General features: G+C 44.4%; 2 protein-coding genes across 2 annotated transcripts in view; both read left to right on the forward strand.

Annotated features, from left to right (window-relative positions):
• The window catches only part of lrriq1 (leucine-rich repeats and IQ motif containing 1), a 133,608-nt gene that overhangs the window by 59,894 nt on the left and 53,398 nt on the right, over positions 1-20,316 (forward strand). Inside the window, exons 21-24 of the mRNA XM_063214361.1 lie at positions 413-514; positions 5,051-5,166; positions 5,430-5,501; positions 6,490-6,578. Coding sequence (XP_063070431.1) covers positions 413-514; positions 5,051-5,166; positions 5,430-5,501; positions 6,490-6,578 — 379 coding nt within the window. The remainder of the gene's footprint in view (positions 1-412; positions 515-5,050; positions 5,167-5,429; positions 5,502-6,489; positions 6,579-20,316) is intronic.
• On the forward strand, positions 8,837-13,414 carry LOC134461431 (uncharacterized). Its single transcript, XM_063214362.1, has 5 exons — positions 8,837-9,789; positions 10,061-10,642; positions 10,734-10,877; positions 11,399-11,654; positions 11,964-13,414. Exons 1-5 carry the CDS (start codon positions 9,049-9,051, stop codon positions 12,623-12,625), a joined length of 2,385 nt encoding a protein of 794 aa, XP_063070432.1. The 5' UTR covers positions 8,837-9,048; the 3' UTR covers positions 12,626-13,414.

The following is a 20,316-nucleotide window of genomic DNA, read 5'->3' on the forward strand; positions in this document are numbered from 1 at the left end:
GATGGACCCAATAAGTCCCCTTTTACCCTGTGTGAAGAGGGCTGTGAGGGCTCTGAGCTTAATCCAATATCCGCCGCTGCTACGGCTGTCTCTATGAGTAAGCATTTCCTCCCGACAAGTAATCCACAATTCAAAGCGGGTCTGTCTGTCGGTTTGTCGGTTTGTCGGTCTGTCGGTCTGTCGGTCTGTCTGTCTGTCTGTCTGTTTCTCTCGTTCTATCTCTCTCTCTCTCTCCCTCTCTCTCTCTCTCTCTCTCTCTCTCTCTCTCTCTCTCTCTCTCTCTCTCTCTCTCTCTCTCTCTCTCTCTCTCTCTCTCTCTCTCTCTCTCTCTCTCTCTCTAACACACACACACACACACACAAACAAACACACACACAATCCTCATCTGTGTGTATCATATTCCCCCATGCAGGATACAGTGGAGAGTCGCTGGATGGCGCTGCGCTCTGTGGGTGCGTCTCCATGCCAGCAGTGGCCAGCGGTGACAGTGTCTGACAGATCGCCGCTGCCAAAGGTAAGCCTGAACCTCTCAAGAGCCCGTCTCCTGCCTGCCTGCCTGTCTGTGGGGCTGTGTGTGTGTGTCTGTGGGGCTGTGTTTGCATTTGTGTGTGGCTGTGTACAAACCGTATTCCGAAGAAGTTGGGACACTTTGCACTTTGTAAATGGGGGTGGGGGGGTGTACGAAGAGGAAATAGGGAAGGTGGAGTGATGGAATGGAGGTATGAGTGGGTGGGGTGGGGGGAATGACCCCTGTTACAGACAGGGGGCAGATGTGAAAGTTAACCCCCTCACCCCCTAACACACTGGGAGGGAAAGCTCAGAAGGCACATGCCCCCAGGGCAGCTCTGACCGACACACTGGGGTGAAACCAGCCAGGATGGTCTGCAGGAGGAGAGAAGGGAAGGAGGAGAAGGAAGGGGGCAAGAGAAAAGTTAGAGAAGGATGTGAGGGTGGAGGAGGAGGAGAGGGGTGGAGGTGAGGATGAGGAGGAAGAGGTGGAGGTGTGGAGGATGATGAGGAAGAGGAGAAAGGGGGGTGAGAGAGGAGGAGGAAGAGGAGGACGGGGGGTAAGCCACCAGAGCAGTAAAACAAGGGAGAGAGGAGAGGAAAGGAGTGTGTAAGAGAGGAGAGGGATTCTTCGAATTCATGGATTCTTGGAAACATTCAAGGGAATTCCTGCCAATATCAAAACACATTTATATTGCTCATTCTACCCTCTCAGAGTAGTGCATCGACACATTTTTGAGTAGAGAATCTCTGATACAGTTAGAGTAGATCATCTCTTATGCTAGGGAAACGAGCAAAACGAAGAAAGATGAAATTCAGTGTTCCACCCTGACATCTCAACCGTCATCAGGTCATTGCGGTGAATCAAATAGAAGGAAAGATTTGTGTTGTTGATCGGCCGCTACACGCGAAATTCACCCCTAATTTGCATGATATTAAACTTGGTCGAATAATTTAGTTTTGCTTCGCTATTGTTCGCTTGCCTTCGCTTCCCTCTTAGGCAGGGGTGTAGTGGGCACGGTACGCGGGGGTACGCAGTCCACCCACTTCTCCTGAAGTGAGATTTTAAAATAATCTTCTGCCCATGTTTGAATACAGAAAGGAATGAGCTTATAGCAGTATTGCAGGTGATTGACCAAACAGATGAAAACGGAGAAGCAATGACGGTAGATTAAGGACAGTTGGGGGGTTTGACATGATAAGTCACCTAATTATTTGATGCCGCTAAAAATCGCGTACCCCCACTTTTAAAAATCCCCACTAAACCACTGCTCTTAGGAATGAATGGTAAAGTTTGCTTCCCTTGGCCAAAATTTGCTTGTATGTGTCCCTAGCGTTGTACGGTTTAGAGTAGAGCATCTCTGGGCAGTGTGAATGAGCATGGTGGTTGAGAGTTATACATGACTGTGGTGGTTGAGAGTTATACATGAGTGCTGTGTGTGTGTGTGTGCGTGTGCGTGTGCGTGTGAGTGTGAGTGTGTGTGTGTGTGTATGTGTGTGTGTTATACATTGCAGTTATTGGCAGCAGATGTAGGATGCGAAACCAAAGCTGATGTTTGGGGATCTGGTGACATGGAGCGTGTACTGCATATCTGTGTGTGTGTGTGTGTGTGTGTGTGTGTGTGTGTGTGTGTGTGTGTGTGTGTGTGTGTGTGTGTGTGTGTGTGTGTGTGTGTGTGTGTGTGTGTGTGTGTGTGTGTGTGTGTGTGTGTGTGTCTGTGTGTCTGTGTCTGTGTGTGTGTGTGTTCTGGGAATCTGGGAACATGGAGTGTGTAGTGCAGATGAGACGCATCATGCTTGGACAGCTAATGAGATTAGTGCATCTAGTGTACTACACACACACACAAACACACACACACGCACACACACACACACACACACACACACACACACACACACACACACACACACTGCTGTAGGTAATGGGATCATTACATCATCTAGTGTACTACACACACACGCACACGCACACACACACACACACACACACACACACACACACACACACACACACACACACACACACTGCTGCTGCTAATGGGATTAGTATCTAGTGTACTAACAGACAGGCTGCTACCCAGGAAGTCAAGTCCATGTCACTTCCTATTGCTCTAGTAGAGCTTGGATTCTGTTGTGGTACTCATGTAGAGTAGAGCTGTGTGTATTAACCCCTTAACACAGTTCATAACCTTAGTGTCACCAAAATGGTAATGACCAACTCTTAATTGGTAACGTAAGACTCTCTTCATTGTCATAGCCATGTACTGTAGTTATGAGGTAAGCAAAGAGTGACAGGCCTGTCGATGGGCCCATCTGCAGTACGAGGCTACCTGTGCAGACTAACCGGGCAAATACACAGGCCGCGACACGATTGAAGCGACAGAGAATCGCTTCTGTGCAGCAGCAAGCGATATGAGCGATTGAAGCGACTAGAGTATGTCCGTTACAAGCAGAACGCAAACTTTCAAACATTCCCATTGGCTCTAGTCACTGACCTCTATACAGTCATTGGCTGTCTCGGCCTGTCGCTGAACAGCCTCATAGCTCATTTGCATAACATTCCTAGGAGTTCAACTACAAACTGTCACTCTCTGAGTCTGCGTGCAAATCGCCTCTAGAATCGCTTTTGTCGCGTGACTCATTACAAATTCAATTACTTCCGTCGCTCGCCTCGCTCTTGTCGCGGCCTGTGTATTTGCCCGGTAACCCTGCAAACACACCAGAAGCGACTAAAGATGACAAAGATTCGCTGGACTGTTTTCATACCAGGAGCTTCACGAGCGATAACAGCAACAGGTTATGACCGTTAAAAGCAGAATGCAAGCATTCTGACATTCCAAGTGTCTTAGGCAGCTATCAACAAACTGCGTCCTTGCTCATTTGCATAATATCTGCTGAACAAACTGTCGCTTGAGTCGCTGAAATCGCCTGTTGTCGCCCAAATCGTTTTTGTCTCTTCTATCGCCAGCTACTCAATACATACAGTCAATTACTTCCGGCACCGTTGTCGCTTTTGGTGTGTTTTTGCCGTGTGTGTGTGTGTGTGTGTGTGTGTGTGCGTGCGTTTGTGCGTGTTTGTGTTTGCGCCATGCGTGTGTGTGTGTGTGCGTGTGTGTGTGTGTGTGTGTGTGTGTGTGTGTGTGTGTGTGTGTGTGTGTGTGTGTGTGTGTGTGTGTGTGTGTGTGTGCGTGTATGTGTGTTAGGCCATATGAGTGTAGGTCATCTGCACTACTCTGGATCCTCTGGGTGAACTTGTGTAGTGTGTATGTCTTACACTAAACATATGAAGTGTGTACAAGAGTAAGTTGTATAACAGTATAAGTTGTATAACAGTATAAATTGTATAATAGTATAAGTTTTATAACAGTATAAGTTGTATATGTAATGCACCCTCACGCTGGGCTTGTGCAGAGTAAGTGTATAGATTTCAGAGTGCGTCAGAGTGTATAAGAATGTAGGCCTATAACATGTCATATGAGCGTATCAATGTATGCGAGTTCATATGAGTGTGTAAGAGACATAAGATTGTAGTAGAGTGAGAGAGATATGAGTGACAGCATATATGACTTCATCCAGGCTACATACCAGTGTATTAAATCAGTAGAGATATGAGTGTATCTGCACACATATCTCTTCATATGAGTATCTGCACATCTCCAGGCAAGAGTATAAGTTGCAGTACAGTATATAGCTCCAGGCCACTTCATTAGAATAACATGAAAAAGTTGATTTATTTCCATAATTCCATCAATAATGTTAAACTGTCATGGATTATAGATTCATGGCCCAGTTTTTTAACTATTCCAATCATTAAATTGTTTATTTTTTACATATTTTGGTCTTCCAGCTCAAAAAACCCATGAATTGGGGAATTCGCATCATTAGAATATTGTAATAAAATCACAATTTTCTTCATCAAAATTCGGGTCACATCAAATCAGTTGAAATTTGGTACTTTCTACATAACATGCAATGTTCAATACTTGGTTAGGACTCTCTCTGTCTTAATAACGGCCATGATGCGTTTAACATTGAAGTCAATGGCAGAAACAGTGCATGGGAGTTATGGAAGCCCAGATATCCTTGATGCTTTGCTGTCAACTGTTCTTGTTTGCTGACCTGGTGTCCCACACTTCACTCTTCAATATACCCTGTAGATTTCCATGCCACGTTTTGGCGCTAACTCACCAGTTTAATTCTAAATCACCAGAAATGAAACCCCATTGAAAATGAATGGGGTTTTATTTGTGGTGAGTTAGAATTAAACTGGTGAGTTAACACCAAAATGTAGCATGGATATCATGGGTTTTTGATGGATATCATGGGTTTCATGATTGGAATAGTTAAACAACTGGGCCATGAATCTACAATCCATGACAGTTTAACATTATTGATGGAATTATGGAAATAAATCAACTTTTTCATGCTATTCTAATAAAGTGGCCTGGAGTTGTAAGTTGTAATAGAGTATAAGTTGTAGTTGTATTAGACTATAAGTTGTATAAGGGTATAAGTTGTATAACAGTTTAAGTTGTATCCCCAGGTTGTACCTCCTGCAGCTGTGCATCACTCCAGGAGGCCTGTGTTACTATGGCAACCCAAACAGGCCTGGTGTGGCAGCCAGGAGACACTGCACCCAGAGACCTGCATCCCTCAGAGGCACGCACACATGCACGCACGCACATGCACGCACACACATGCACGCTCACACACACGCACGCTCACACATACACTCACTCATACACGTACACATGCACGCTCACTCAAACACGCATGCGTGCATCAATGACACTCTTTTCTCTTTATCTAATCTTTGGCACATTGAATGACAATTATGTATGATAATGTGCCATATAAGTAATTTTGATTGATTGATTGAATGTTTGTAGCAGGTTAATGATGTGTTGTTGTATTTGTGTCAGGTGTAAATCTCCTGGATCAGCAGCCAGTTGGGACTCCATATCAGCCAGATCAGAGAAGATCCTGGAGGAATGGTCAGCAGAATATCCTCCCTACACTACACTGCACTACCCAGCATGCAACACTACACTACACTACTCAGCATGCACCACTACACTGCATTACACTACACTACACTACACTACACTACACTACACTACACTACACTACACTACACTACACTCTACTACATTACACTACGCTAACCTATACTGCACTGCACTAAATTACACTACACTACACTGCCCTACACTGCACTGTACTACACTACACTACACTATACGACACCACCCAGCATGTACCACTACACTTTACTATACTGTACTATACTACACTCCACTCCACTCCACTACTCATGTCCTTCTATTCTCCTCTTATGGCCCATTTGCATAGTAACGCTATAGTGGTGTGTGTGTGTGTGTGTGTGTGTGTGTGTGTGTGTGTGTGTGTGTCTGTGTGTGTGTGTGCGTGTGTCTGTGTGTGTGTGTGTGCGTGTGTGTGCACGCGTGCGTATGTGTAGGGGCTTTACTGTAAAGATGTACCATGTAATATTTTTAGTAGTTCATTTCCAGAATCCATGCAGTCCATTCACAAATGTTACCTTTTTAACAAATACTTGCTACCATCATTAACTTCATTCAATTTAATTATTCAAGTATTCAATATGACTGAGAAAATCACACTTTTCATACATGAAAAGGGGGATCTTCTCCATGGTCTCCCATTTTGTTTTTCAGTATATACTGTAAAATACAGACATTTTTAGCTGCAAAACTTACCGTGCTTTGGTCATACTAGTAAACATTGGTTTATTTTTCCAGAAATGAGCTGCATAGTTGCAATACCTACTCTGACCACCCTGCGCCACCATCTAATCTTACACGGTGCACTTTTAAGGACAGCCGTACTGCCTACATGATGCTGAAGATGATTGTGTGTGTGTGTGTGTGTGTGTGTGTGTGTGTGTGTGTGTGTGTGTGTGTGTGTGTGTGTGTGTGTGTGTGTGTGTGCGCATGTGTGTAGGGGCTTCAAGGACAGCCGTACTGCCTACATGATGCTGAAGAGAGCTCAGAGGATGAAGACCAGAAAACAGCAGCAGGGGAGGACAAGAGGTTAGCCATGTGTGTCTGTGTCTGTGTCTGTGTGTCTGTGTGTCTGTGTGTGTGTGTGTGTGTGTGTGTCTGTGTCTGTGTCTGTGTCTGTGTGTCTGTGTGTCTGTGTGTGTAATGAAAAGTTTTGCTGAACCTCCTTCAGCCTCCTGACATAATGTTGGCCACTCTGTTGCAGTGTGTTACTGTGAGATTTAAAGAAAACTACAGAGACTGCTCTTTGTTGCAGTGTGCAGCTGTGTGATGTGTTGGTCTCCACTGCTGCAGTGTGCAGTTGTGTGATGCTGTGTGTGTGTGTGACATGATGTTGGCGTCTCTTGCCGGCGGGCTTCTGATTGTGGCACGACATCAGCAGCAGCGCCCCTCCCCTCCTTGTGAAGCTTAATTAGACACAACACAATACAGCAGCTCCACTCCACTCCTAATCAAACACAACACAGTGCAGCAACTCCACTCCTCTCCCACCCCTAACTTAAGACAGCCCAGCTCCCCTCCTCTCTCTCCCTGTCCTGACATTACGAAGCCCAGCTCCCCTCTACTTGCTCTCTATCCTGAGTGGCATTACAAAGCGCAGCTCCCCTCCTCTCCTCTCCACTCGCTTAGCACGGCACAGCTTCCCTCATCTCCTCCTTTCTCTCTCTCCTCCTCCCTCCTCCCTCTCTCTTCCTCCTCCTCCCTCCTCCCTCTCTCTTCCTCCTCCTCTGTCCCTCTCTCCCCTCCTCCTCCTCTGTCCCTCTCTCCACCTTCTCCCTCCTCTCCCTCTATCCTCCTCCTCCGCCTCCTCCCTCCTCTCTCCTCCTCCGCCTCCTCCCTCCTCTCTCCCTCTCCCCCCTCCTCCACCTCCTCCCTCCTCTCTCCCTCTCCCCCCTCCTCCCTCCTCTCTCCCTCTCTCCCGCTCCCTCCTCTCCCTCTATCCTCTTCCTCCTCCTCCTCCTCCGCCTCCTCCTGGCCTTGTCATGTTCCATCGGCCGCAGACTCGGAGCACTCGCAGGAAACGGCTGTTCCCCACTGCTTTGGCACACAGACACACACACACACATACACACACACACACTCACACACACACGCACATGCAAGTACACACGCACACACACACTCACAGTGAGCAGCAGCTCTTTCCCGGAGACGGATCTCATTAAGCTGCATGGAGCAGGACCGGGACCGGGAAGGGGGGGATGCAGTGTGTGGGAGGGAAGAGGGACGAGGGAGTTTGCGTTTGAGAAATGTAACGAAGACGAGGGGGGGGGTAAGGGTACAGTGGGGGAAGCATCCCTACACTACACTACTGTACCCCTCTCCAACCTGCTCAGCAACCCTTTGTGTTTTGGCGACCTGTGGTGTGTGTGGACAGCTGTGGTGTTATGGTTAGGGAGTTGGACTGTAGATCACAGGTTGTGTAACGGAGGCTAACTAGCACAGAGTTGTCGTGGAACGTTGGTAAACCTCCCTCCGATAGCCTCATACAGTCTCGTGCCGTTGGGCCGACAGACTAGTCTCTTGGCCCAGCGGTATGGTACTGTGTCTCCCATTTCCGGACCGTTGTAGTTGACGAGATTACACGTTCGATCCCCGAGGGGGGTGAACAGGTGCAAGATGACCTCCGTCACAGTGGTGCCGCTGACCCGGGATGGGAGTGAGGTTTAAGGGGGAGAGTGTAACGGAGGCTAACTAGCACAGAGTTGGCGTGGAACGTTGGTAAACCTCCCTCCGATAGCCTCATACAGTCTTGTATCGTACTGTGTCTCCATTGCCGGACCGTTGTAGTTGACGAGATCGCACGTTCGATCCCCGAGGGGTCTGAACAGGTGCAAGATGACCTCCGTCACAGTTGCAGGTTCGAATCCCACTATTACCTCTCCCTACACCTCCATCCATGGCTGAAGTGCCCTTGAGCAAGGCACCCAACCCCACATTGCTCTAGGGACTGTAACTAATACCCTGTAAAGTAACTCAGGGTTGCCGCGGGGTTGTAAAAGGTAGTAAAAGGTAGTAAATGAAATTAGACCAAATTAAGGCTTGTAAAAAGTAGTAAAAAGTAATAAACGTCATCTGACCAGGTAGTATTTTTTTTTTACCTCCACAATGTGTATGAAATATGTTTTTTTTTTTTTTGGATTGACAAACAACAATTGATAAACTAGCGTGAATTTATATGTTACGACTAGGACCTGAATCATTTGTACCTTGCGCGCATACGTTGAATCAATCAGGGTTGTATTTCTCAAAAGCGCAGGTGTTAGCCAGTAAGCAACATGGCTCAGTACCAATGGGAAATTGCATTGCAAACAAGAGCTAGCTAACATAGTTAGCAACCTTGGTTTGAGAAACGCACCCCGAGTAGCCTTGGCGACCGGCTCCGCTTGCCGCCAATCTACAGAGTTGTTTATATCGCATTTGCAGCCGACACATCGCTACACAGCTGCTACATTATTCTTCTTCTTTTGAGAAGTTTGTATGGCGTTACTTGAGAGATATGGGCAAATGTAAGTTTTCAGACCTCTGGCTGGAGGAAACTTCTTTTAAAGACTGGCTTAGGCCAGTAGTTGGCAACAGCCGAGAGGCGTATTGTAACGTCTGTAAAAAAGTTATAAACATTACGTGGATGGGTGTGAAGGCAGTGAAGTCTCATATGGATTCAAATAGCCACCAGACAAAGATGCGCGGACGAAACTCGCAGCTACCGCTGTCACTGTTTTGCGCCGGGACTAGTGCTACACCGACTTCCACTGCCCCCTCAACCTCCAGCACCGTGACCACATCTACCGCCGCCGGTACCTCAACCTCACCTGCTCCCATCAACAGCATTCCGAATCAACTGCTCTCCACCACCGCCACACTGCAGGCCGAGGTACTGTGGTGTCTAGATTTGGCTTCGAAACACCACTCCTTCAACTCCAATGACGGCATTGCAGAGCTATTTGTCAAGATGTTCCCCGACTCCCAAATTGCCAAATCCTTCGCTTTGGCCAAGGACAAGACCGGCTATATGATAAAATTTGGGATCGCCCCATATTTCAAGAGGCAACTAGTCGAGGCCATAAATCGTGCCGGCCCTTACGTGCTGATGTTTGACGAGAGTTTAAACCAATCGTCCAAAAAAAAACAACTGGACATTCACATTCGGTTTTTGGAGGATGGGTGCGTTCAGTCGCGATATTTTGGCTCACAATTCCTGGGACATGGAAGAGCTGATGATCTGTTGCTGCACATCAAAGTAAGTTTATTTTCCACTAGCCTACTGTTGATTAATGAGATATTGATGATCATTTTATTTATTTAACCTTCTTTTGAATTTCTGTTTTATTCATTCATTCATTTTATTATGTCTCAATATTGCAGAATAAGAGAGTAAAATTCTAAATTATAATAAAGCTAACTTAAATGTTTAATTTGAAGCATAGGCAATATAATATATTACTGTCTTTATATTGAATGTGATTTGTAATATGTTATTTAAACAAACTTTTTTCTCTCTGAATTCACAGGAATGCATTGGCCAACTCAACATGAGGCAGCTCCTCTCAGTTGGGATGGATGGGCCCAATGTAAATTTTAAACTCCTTGATCTCCTTCAAAGGGAGTACGCTGAGCTCAATGGAGGTGCCCAAGTTCTGGTGGTTGGGAGCTGTGGACTCCACACTCTCCACAATGCCATGAAGGCCGGATTTACAGTGTGGCAAATCGAGAAGTTCCTGCGTGCACTCCATTTCCTCTTTCATAACGTGCCTGCCCGGAGAGAGGACTACACCAACACCACTGGATCTACCTGCTTTCCCCTCTCTTTCTGTGGCCACAGATGGGTCGAAAATGTGCCAGTCGCTGAGAGAGCCCTCGAAGTTTGGCCGATGGTTCAGGCATATGTCAGTGCTGCAGAAGAGAAGAAGGTTCAAAAACCGAACACGGCCTCGTACGACACCATCCTGGCAGCAAGAGAGGATCCACTGCTAGTACCAAAGCTGCAGTTCTTCCTCTCCATTGCAAGAGGTTTCAACCCTTTTCTTCACAAGTATCAGACAGATGAGCCCGTGTTGCCTTTTTTGGCTAAAGATTTATCTGAGCTTCTGTTGGTAAGTATCAATATAGTTTGATGAATTCATATGAATTTAAACCTGTATTGATGAAATGGCTTGGTAACTATCTGATTGTTGCCATCATTAGAGTTTACTTCGGCGATTCATCAAAAGGGAGCTCCTACAGGACCAAACCCCCTTGCAACTCATTAAGTTGGACATCTCTGATGAGAAGAACTGGGTCTCCCTCAGAAGGGTGGACATAGGCTTGGGAGCGGAATCAGCCATCAAGGTAATTTCATTCTTCTTTAATTGTTTGGTGAGATAAATCTGAATTTATGACTGCATAAATCTATAGTAGTAAATGCAATTTGGTCAGTAATAATATTGTCGTCTATAAAGGAACAGTATGTAAGTTTGTGGCCAAAATTGGTACTACAATGCTTTTCAAAATGCTGCAGAGCATGGTATTCCCACCTCTCAGACTAGAGGTTATCAGCTACTGTAGGTTGCCGAAATCAGATGGGTGAAGGGTGGTACAACAGGCCAAAAATAAGTAATACACACACACACAATGCACACATACACAAATATAACTTGAGGGCTGCAACTTCATTTATGTAATGGGAGTAATCTGACTGGATTGCTGTTGTCAGTGATAAAAACAATTTGAAATGATCAGGATTCCTTAATTTCTAGTAATATGTAAATATTATTTTGCATGTATTTCTAACATGCGCTACTGTAATATTAAACAAACATTTCTTTTCAAAGGCAACATTGACATGAATGTTCCTTAATGTTCCTGATTAGGCACTCCAGGGCAAACCAGGAACCAAGATAGGGGAACTCTCTGTGCTCAGCCTGAGAAAAGAGTGTTTGCAGTGTCTGGTTCGGATCATAAAGAAGCTGCAGGAAAGGTCCCCGTTGAAATTCCCCATTGTTAGGCAGATTGCCTCCCTGGATCCCACAAAGATGGCCAAAGATCCTGAGTGGTGCATCGTACAGATGAAGGCATTAGTGCAGACATTCATCCAAGGGCAGCAGTTGGCAGGTGGCATTGCAGTTGGTAAGAGAATATTATATAGGGACAGAAGAAGTCAATAGGTTATTCTACTTGATTTAGGTCATGTGCTAGGAATCTCCATTGGTTCTCTGCCTTTTTTAATTCAAGAGGTATGAAGGTGTCAATGATCAGTTCATAATTTAGATAAGACTGCTGTGCCCCCAGGAGGAGAACCACCGCTTTAGCTACTGCTGTGTATCTGTGATGTACTGTTTGTACTTTGCTGCATGGTTGATGTTACAGTGGACTGGAATCTGTGAATGTACTGACCACATCTTGTACATCAGTGAATTTTCTTATTCTATGTTGCAGGTGATGTCATCATTCAGCAATTCACCTCTTTTGTCTCAGATAGCGTCAGAGATGAGGAATTCGTGTCCTTCCAGCCCCTCAGCCAGCGCCTGGATGTCTTCCTCCATTCGAAACTCCGCACATCCCACCCTGACCTGCTGAGGTTTTGCCAGAGTGCCCTCCTCCTGTCCCATGGGCAGGCATCCGTTGAAAGAGGGTTCTCTGTGAACAAGGAGGTGGAAACATGCAATCTCTACGAAGAGTCACTGGAAGCCCTGAGGTTGATATGTGACCAAGTGAATGCCTGTGGTGGTGTCCTCAAAGTTCCTCTGACCAAGGAGCTCCTGGCCTCTGCTGCATCCTCAAGGTCACAGTACAGGCTTCACCTTGAGAGTGAACGGAAAAAAAAGGAGAGTGCCACTCAGGAGCTTAAGCGGAAATCAGCAGAGAAAGAGCTGGAGGACCTCCGGAGTCAGCGGCAGGTGCTCCAGAGTGTGTGCCAGTCCCTAGAAAGGGACGCTGATATGTATGCAGAGATGGCAGAGGGTAAATCTGGAACCAAGATGGCTGAGCTTGTCACAAAATCCAATTCCCTTCGCCGAAGCCACAAAGGGAAAAAAATAGAGCTTCAGACGTTGGATAAAACTATCGAGGAGAAGGCCACAAAGCTGAGGCACTTGTGACTGTGCATTGCTGTTGAAATGTTAATGCTTGCTCGTTGTTCCTGTTCTGTGTAGGTTTATTCGCCTTGCCTTGTGTTTGTTCCAGCATGTTCCACTGGCTGACTAAGGATGGTTGCAGTTTAATCTCTCTATGTTCTCTCTCTCTCTATCTCGCTCTCTCTCTCTCTATGTTCTCTCTCTCTCTCTCTCTCTCTCTCTCGCTCTCTCTCACACTCTCTCTCTCTCTCTCTCTCTCTCACTCTCTCTCTCACACTCTCTCTCTCTCTCTCTCTCTCTCTCTCTCTCTCTCGCTCTCTCTCTCGTGCTCTCTCTCTCTCACGCTCTCTCTCTCTCTCGCCCTCTCTCTGTTTAGTGTCTAATTTTGAAGTTTAAGTTAAGTTATTCATTTTTAATGAAATATTGTTTTTGCACTATTAAACATAATTTTATTATTAAATTTCTTCCCATTTAACACATTATTATTCGCTCATTATTTCAAGGTCCAATTTATAGCTGCTCAAAAAGTCTGTTATACACACATGCACACTCGCATACACCTACAAAGCCTCTTTCTCTCGCCCTTTGGTTCCATGTTCTGTTTGTCCCTCTTTCTTTCACTCTCTATTTGGTGAGTTGTGTCCAGTGTTGAAATTGTGAGGAAATATTTCAATAATTAATTTTGGAAGCATATTTCTTTACTTTACCCCGTCACTTTACTTTACATTATGCTGCTGCAGTTTGACGTCGTGTTGGTAGTAAAAAAATATTGTGGAGGTAGTGAAAAGGTAGTAAAAAGGTAGTAAATACAACTTAAGAATCTCTGTATATACCCTGCATGTATGTTTAATCTGATGAAGCAATAGCGAAACGCGTTGTTCACCAAATAAACTACCAGCAAAGATACCAGTGTGCAGTGATTCATCCTTCATTTACTTGGGTAACTGTATGCTGCTTTGGATTTTTAAAAGTGTCAGCTACTGCAATTGTAATGTAATGAGTAAAAGGTAGGACTGACACACACTGGTAAGACTGGCATCATGTACTGACACACAGGTATGACTGGCTGGCCATCACCATACATACAGGACACAGTCATACGATGAATGGTGTGTTGTGTTGTAATGTTGAGGTGTGCACTGCGCTGCACTGTGTGTGATGTGGTGTTGAGGTAGAAGACCTTGATTGATGGATGGAAGTTCCCTCTCCATGTCATCCATTGAGGCCCGTTGGGAAAGATGCTCTGAAGTCAAGATTTCTGCTGTTTAACGCTTGCCCATATTACATATCTCTCTCTCTCTCTCTCTCTCTCTCTCTCTCTCTCTCTCTCTCTCTCTCTCTCTCTCTCTCTCTCTCTCTCTCTCTCTCTCTCTCTCTCTCTCTCTCTCTGTGTCATGTTTTCCTGAGTGCTTGCTGTAAGCTGAGCTGTGTGTGAGTGACGTGTGTGTGTGTGTGTGTGTGTGTGTGTGTGTGTGTGTGTGTGTGTGTGTGTGTGTGTCGTGTGTGTGAGTGGCATGTGTGTGTGAGAGTGTGTGAGTAGTGTGCTTCGTCTCCAGCGGATCCACACACAAAGAAGGCCGGCTAAAATAAACACCACAGAGTCGCATATCTCAAGAAGAATCTGTCACGGCCTGTGTGTGTGTGTGTACGCGACGCGTGCATGTAGACAGTATGTTAGAGTGTGTGTGTGTGTGTGTGTGTATACGTGTGCGTGTGCATGTGCATAGAGGAGGATAATGAGGTCCAGAAGGGGTTTGGGCTGAGCTGAACTGCTGCTTGAAACGTTAGCTGCTGCTGAGGAGAGAGGAGAGGAGAGGAGAGGAGAAGACAGGAGAGTGATGAGAGGAGAGTAGAGGAGGAGGAGAGGAGAGGGAGGAGGAGAGGGGAGGAGAGGAGAGGAGGAGGAGACGAGAGAAGAGGGGAGGAGAGGAGAAGACAGGACAGGAAAGGAGAAGAGAGGAGAGGGGGATGAGCATGGAGAGTGGAGGAGGGGTGTTGAATGCAGTATGTTGGAGGAATGGGGGAGGTATGGAGGTGGAAGTGGGGGTGGGGGTGTTTGTGTGTGATGGCATTCGTTTGACAATGACCTATTAGGCAAGTCTGCTATTGACTACTGCACAAGACTTAATGTCACTTTTATATGTTGCACTCTGAGGAAGACAGAACGCTGAAACACGACTGTAGTAAAAAGGAAGAAACATTGATGCGTGGTGCCGACCACACTGTCTTATTTTTCAGTTGTATGATATTTTGGAGGAAAATCTGTTATGGTGAGGCCTGCTGCGTGTGTGTGTGCGTGCCTGTGTGTGTGTGTGTGTCTTTGTTGAATACTGGCTTCCATTGTCACTGTGTGTGTGTGTGTGTGTGTGTGTGTGTGTGTGTGTGTGTGTGTGTGTGTGTGTGTGTGTGTGTGTGTGTGTGTGTGTGTGTGTGTGTGTCTTTATTGAGTACTGGCTTCCATAGTCAGTGTTTACTGCAGCTAGGGGGAAACATTGTGTGTGTGTGTGTGTGTGTGTGTGTGTGTGTGTGTGTGTGTGTGTGTGTGTGTGTGTGTGTGTGTGTGTGTGTGTGTGTGTGTGTGTGTGTGTGTGAGGGGGAAACATGGTCATCTAGCAAAAATCTCATAGCAGCAATCCAAGCAAACATTAGATAACATCTCACACACGGACACTGACACACACACACACACACACACACACACACACACACACACACACACACACACACACACACACACACACACACACACACAAACATCAGATAACATCTCAACTCTCCTCACATGCTGTACTCCAGCCAGGCGCTGCTACAGCGTGTGTGTGTGTGTGCGTGTGCGTGTGCGTGTGCGTGTGCGTGTGTGTGTGTAAGTTAAGTAGTTTCTGGGTTCTAGTGTGTATGAATGTGTGACTGTGTGTGTGTTTGTGTGGGTCTGTGTGTGCATGCCTGCGTGAATGCGTTTATCTGTGTGTACATGTGTGCATCTGTGTGTGTGTGTGTGTGTGTGTGTATGTGTGTGTGTGTGTGTGTGTGTGTGTGTGTGTGTGTGTGTGTGTGTGTGTGTGTGTGTGTGTGTGTGTATCTGTGTGTGTATCTGTGTGTGTGTATGTTAGGCATGGGACGGTTTGCGCCGAACCCCGAAACCGTACAGTTGGCCTGTCACGGAACGGGGCGTATGCGCAACCGCACGGTGCCCATGGTAAAAAAATAAATAGATAAAGAAACGCAGACCACTGAGGACGATGCAATTAGAATCCTACTATTTTAGCAAACATAAAAGACATAGAATCAGTCTTTCCACATTCAATTTCCTACGTATTCTATCAGCCAACTGAAAAGCATAGGCTAGCCTACTGTAACAGCTGACGACACTTCAAGCGTGCAGGTCAGTCAGCAGTCCCCCCCACCCCCCTCCATGTTAGCGCAAGCGACTGGCGGCCCCAGTCTTTATTCGGACCAATTTAAGCAAAATGAACATGACTTTATCAAAAATGACAGATTAGCAGAACAAGGTATAGCCAATGTGACGTACGTTAGTCGTGTATATCCACGTGACATTGAATGGGGATTCCGGACGGCAAAATACACATTGAAATATCCAACAGATTCATAATCGCTGCGCTGTCCTTACTGCAATCAACTGTAGGCCTAATTATAATATGTAGCCAGTTAAACTCTGGTGGAATGAAGGGGACATTAGTAGTTAACATTGATGTTTAAAACTATAACCAAAATAAAGTTTTAGCAGGATCAGCTTCACAAGTTTGGTGAAATATTCTTGTGCATAGGCTACACTTAAAAAACGATCTTTTGAAACTATTTGTTATCTTAACTTTCAACTTTTAACATAATTTAATCCTATCACTTGTTTACTTAACAATGAATTTTGCTTCTGAATTGACTTCTAGTGCTTCTCACGGCCGCCAGTTTCATGATAGGAGCTAGGCAGGTAGCAACTGATTCTTCCTAGGCAGAATTTATCAAAATAAAAGCTCAATTCGTTCTCAGTGCGTCATTAACTAAAATAGTCATACTCCACTGATCTAATAGTCTCATTGCCTACAGTAGTGTAGCTGTTTTATTTGACACTTCAAATGTGTTATAGTATGTAATATTTGTATTTGTCCGCTTAAAGGTAGGTCTTTGTTCTCCCTTTTTGTCAAATAAATGGAAGCATGTTAAAATCATTGATATATTTCCTTTTTCAGTAACTTCACCTTGTTATGTTGAGGTCAAATTCAACTTACCCATGATAAGCCTACATTATATTATAATTTTTATATTAGCATAGACTACCTGGTGGGACCCTGATGAAGGCGTAAGCCGAAACTTTGGTCTTATTAAAGTTCTGAGTGTGCGACAACCATTCTTTTCATATTAGCATCTGCTTAATTTAAAGGGGGAAAAAAACTGAACCGGAAACCGTGACCTTATACCGTGATATGGACCAAACTGTGAATTTTGTGAACCGTGCCACCCCTAGTGTATGTGTGTGTGTATGAACTTTGAAAAGCGTTTAGACCGTGTGTGCCTGTGTGAGGCTGTGTGTGTGTGTGTGTGTGTGTGTGTGTGTGTGTGTGTGTGTGTGTGTGTGTGTGTGTGTGTGTGTGTGTGTGTGTGTGTGTGTGTGTGTGTGTGTGTGTGTGTGTGCATATGTAGTAGTTCCAGAGCCTTGACAGCTCTTCAGAGCAACTTTAAAGCGCTTTCCAAGCCAGCAGCTGTGTGTGTGTGTGTGTGTGTGTGTGTGTGTGTGTGTGTGTGTGTGTGTGTGTGTGTGCGTGTGCGTGTGCGTGTGCGTGTCAGCATGCCTGCCTCTGTGAGTACCAAAACTGCCTCAGGAGAGAAGCAACATTTAGACTAACTGCAAAAAGAAATAGTCACCTGTAGCAAAAAAACCACACAAATTTCCATAATAAGTTTGACATTGATGTTACCCGAGTCATTATTTACATTATGGATGATTTACATACCGTATTGGACCACTCAGGCCCTTTCTCCTTGATGTATGTTATGTTTTATTTTATTTTATAAAGCTTGAATGCGTTGGTGTGCAGTCCAAGAGCAAGACTTAGGCCAAGACATGGCCATCAGGCCCAGAGCTCTCATTCAAGGGCCAGCAGAGGAATGGAAGAAGAGACGAATAAAAACGCACACACTAGCATACCCTGCATCACATGCATAAAAACATATTAACACACACCAACATCCCTCACTCCACATGAATAAAAAACGTAATAAAACACCAACGAACCACGTACCACATGAATCAAAACACTAAAACACCAACATACCCCACACCCAGTGTTAGGAAAGTTAATTTTCTACACTAGTAGTTCATAGTTCAGTTCACAGCTCTCAGAATGAACTAGTTCGTTCATAGTTCATAATCTATCAAAATGAACTAGTTTGTTCATAGTTCACAAAATGAGCTAATTCAGCCCCCCATATAAATGCTCCACAGATAGCCTTTATTTAATTAGTTTTAACAATGACATTGACATTGTTGGATATTACTGTATTTTAGTTTTTCATTAGAGCAGTGGTGTATTATCATTATTATTAGTAGATAGTAGTACTTCACAGTGTTTTCTGTTAAAATTGTTTTGTAGTCAGTCCTGTCAACTTTGAGTTCCAAAACATCGAGAAAATTCCCACATTTTAAGCCAAAAAAAAGGAAATTTTATTAGGCCATATCCTGACAGTCAACAGGACGACAGTGACACATCAGACGTTGCGTTCTGCTTTTTACTGACAGTCAGCCTGTAAGGCCAGTCCTGTCCAAAATATCCCCACAGCGCACGTTTGAGAAGGAGCAATGTACAGCATAAAAAAACAATAAAATATGAATTCCTTGTTTTGTGACTCAAGTTGTCTGGGGCTGATGCAAAACTTTGTGCTGGTGCAGGTTGTGATGAGGTTAATTCGCACAGTTCGCTGTTTAGGGGCATATGTTTACCATATGAACAGTGTCGTATGAACTGACGTTTTTTGAGAGGCAAAGAGAGCGGGCACACACACTATGAAAGCTCATATTTTCAAGTAAATCAAACTCTTAGTGGTATCTGGCATAAAATCTTGCGGCAGGTAGCTTGATAAGCAAGACCCTCTGTAATTGCGTAGCTGGTGGAATAAGTAGAGTGGGTGTGGCGTTTCTGCAGGACTATTACAGTTTTTCTCGATTGCTTACACACAATTTTCAGAATCAGTTCTCGAATAATCAAAACTCTACACACAAATATCCAAACTTTACACACAACGGGCAAAACTCTTCACTACCTCTGAAAAATGCACATCTTGTCTCAAAACAATATACTCTCTTCTAAAATGTACTCTCTTCTAACACACACAAGCAGTCATTTTAATACACTCTTATGTGAACCATTGAACCGTAGTATGCACAAGGTAAAACTCTATACTCAACTTGACACACAGTATAAACTTGTTTTCTTCAGTGTTCTACTTACTAAAGAGGGTAGATGTGTGTATATTTTACATATTTTTCTGATATTTGAAAAATTGCTCTAATCTATTGTAAAATATTAGATAACCACATGAAATTGATCTCCTATGTAACACATTTTGGAGTTCAAAAACTAAACAAATGTGTTTTCTCACTGCATCCACTCATGTTTTCATCAATATTTCAGATTGTAAACCGGTATGAAGAGAGTCTGCCCATGTGATGACGTAGTGAACATAGTATGGCAGTTGATTTTAGTATTTTGAATGACAGTGTGTTCAATGCGACAACCAGGGATTTCCTTCATGAAAATTGTGTGTAATCCAGATAATTGTGTGTAGTGGTTTGAAAAGAGTGTGTTTTAAAACTGAAATATGAGTGTAAAGAAGGAATTGTGTTTAGTGTTCAGTTACATTGGTTAGGAGAGTTGGGAAATGGGTGAGATGTTTCGAGAATTGTGTGTGAAGTACCAGAAATTGTGTGGAAGCAATCAAGAAAAACTGTAATGAAATCTGGCAGCATTGGAATGAATGACACAGCGTGTGTCATTCATGGGCACCAGAATGAAGGCGTTCATAGTTCGTTCATCTATCTAGTAAATCAGTTCACTTTGCTCAAAATATGAACGGGTTCATGAACGAACAATGGTTCATTTAACTCATTCGGGTACAACACTGCCCGCACCACATGAATAAAAACATATTAAAACATACCAGCATACTGAATAAAAATACACTAATACAACAAAATACCCCGCACCAGATGTGCCTGTTGGTTGGTGGAGAGAGAGGTACAGGTTTGGAACGTGCTCTGTGCCTGCCATACGATAATAACAAGCAATCATATAACTTTCTTAACACGCTATAGGCGGTTTCATGGAATGTCAGCAGTCAAAACAAGCCTTTACACCAGGCTACAATCATACAATATTTATAATACCTACAATCACATAATACTATTTGACACCTACAATCACATGTAATATTTATCACGACTACAATCACATAACCTTTATAACAGCTACAATCACATAGTATTTATAAAGGCTACAATCACATAATATTTATAATGGCTACAATCACATAATATTTATCACAGCTACAATCACAGTATTTACTCCAGGCTACAATCACATTACTTTTAAACATGCTCTCTCTCTCCCTTGGCCTGTGCCTCAGACAGTGATGATAAAGATGATTACTGTATGATAACCAAGTAGTTTGCCGTGATGATTAAAGTGGTATACCATTCACACTAA

The sequence above is a fragment of the Engraulis encrasicolus genome, chromosome 13 (assembly GCF_034702125.1).
Source record: "Engraulis encrasicolus isolate BLACKSEA-1 chromosome 13, IST_EnEncr_1.0, whole genome shotgun sequence".
In the NCBI taxonomy this organism is placed as follows: domain Eukaryota; kingdom Metazoa; phylum Chordata; class Actinopteri; order Clupeiformes; family Engraulidae; genus Engraulis; species Engraulis encrasicolus.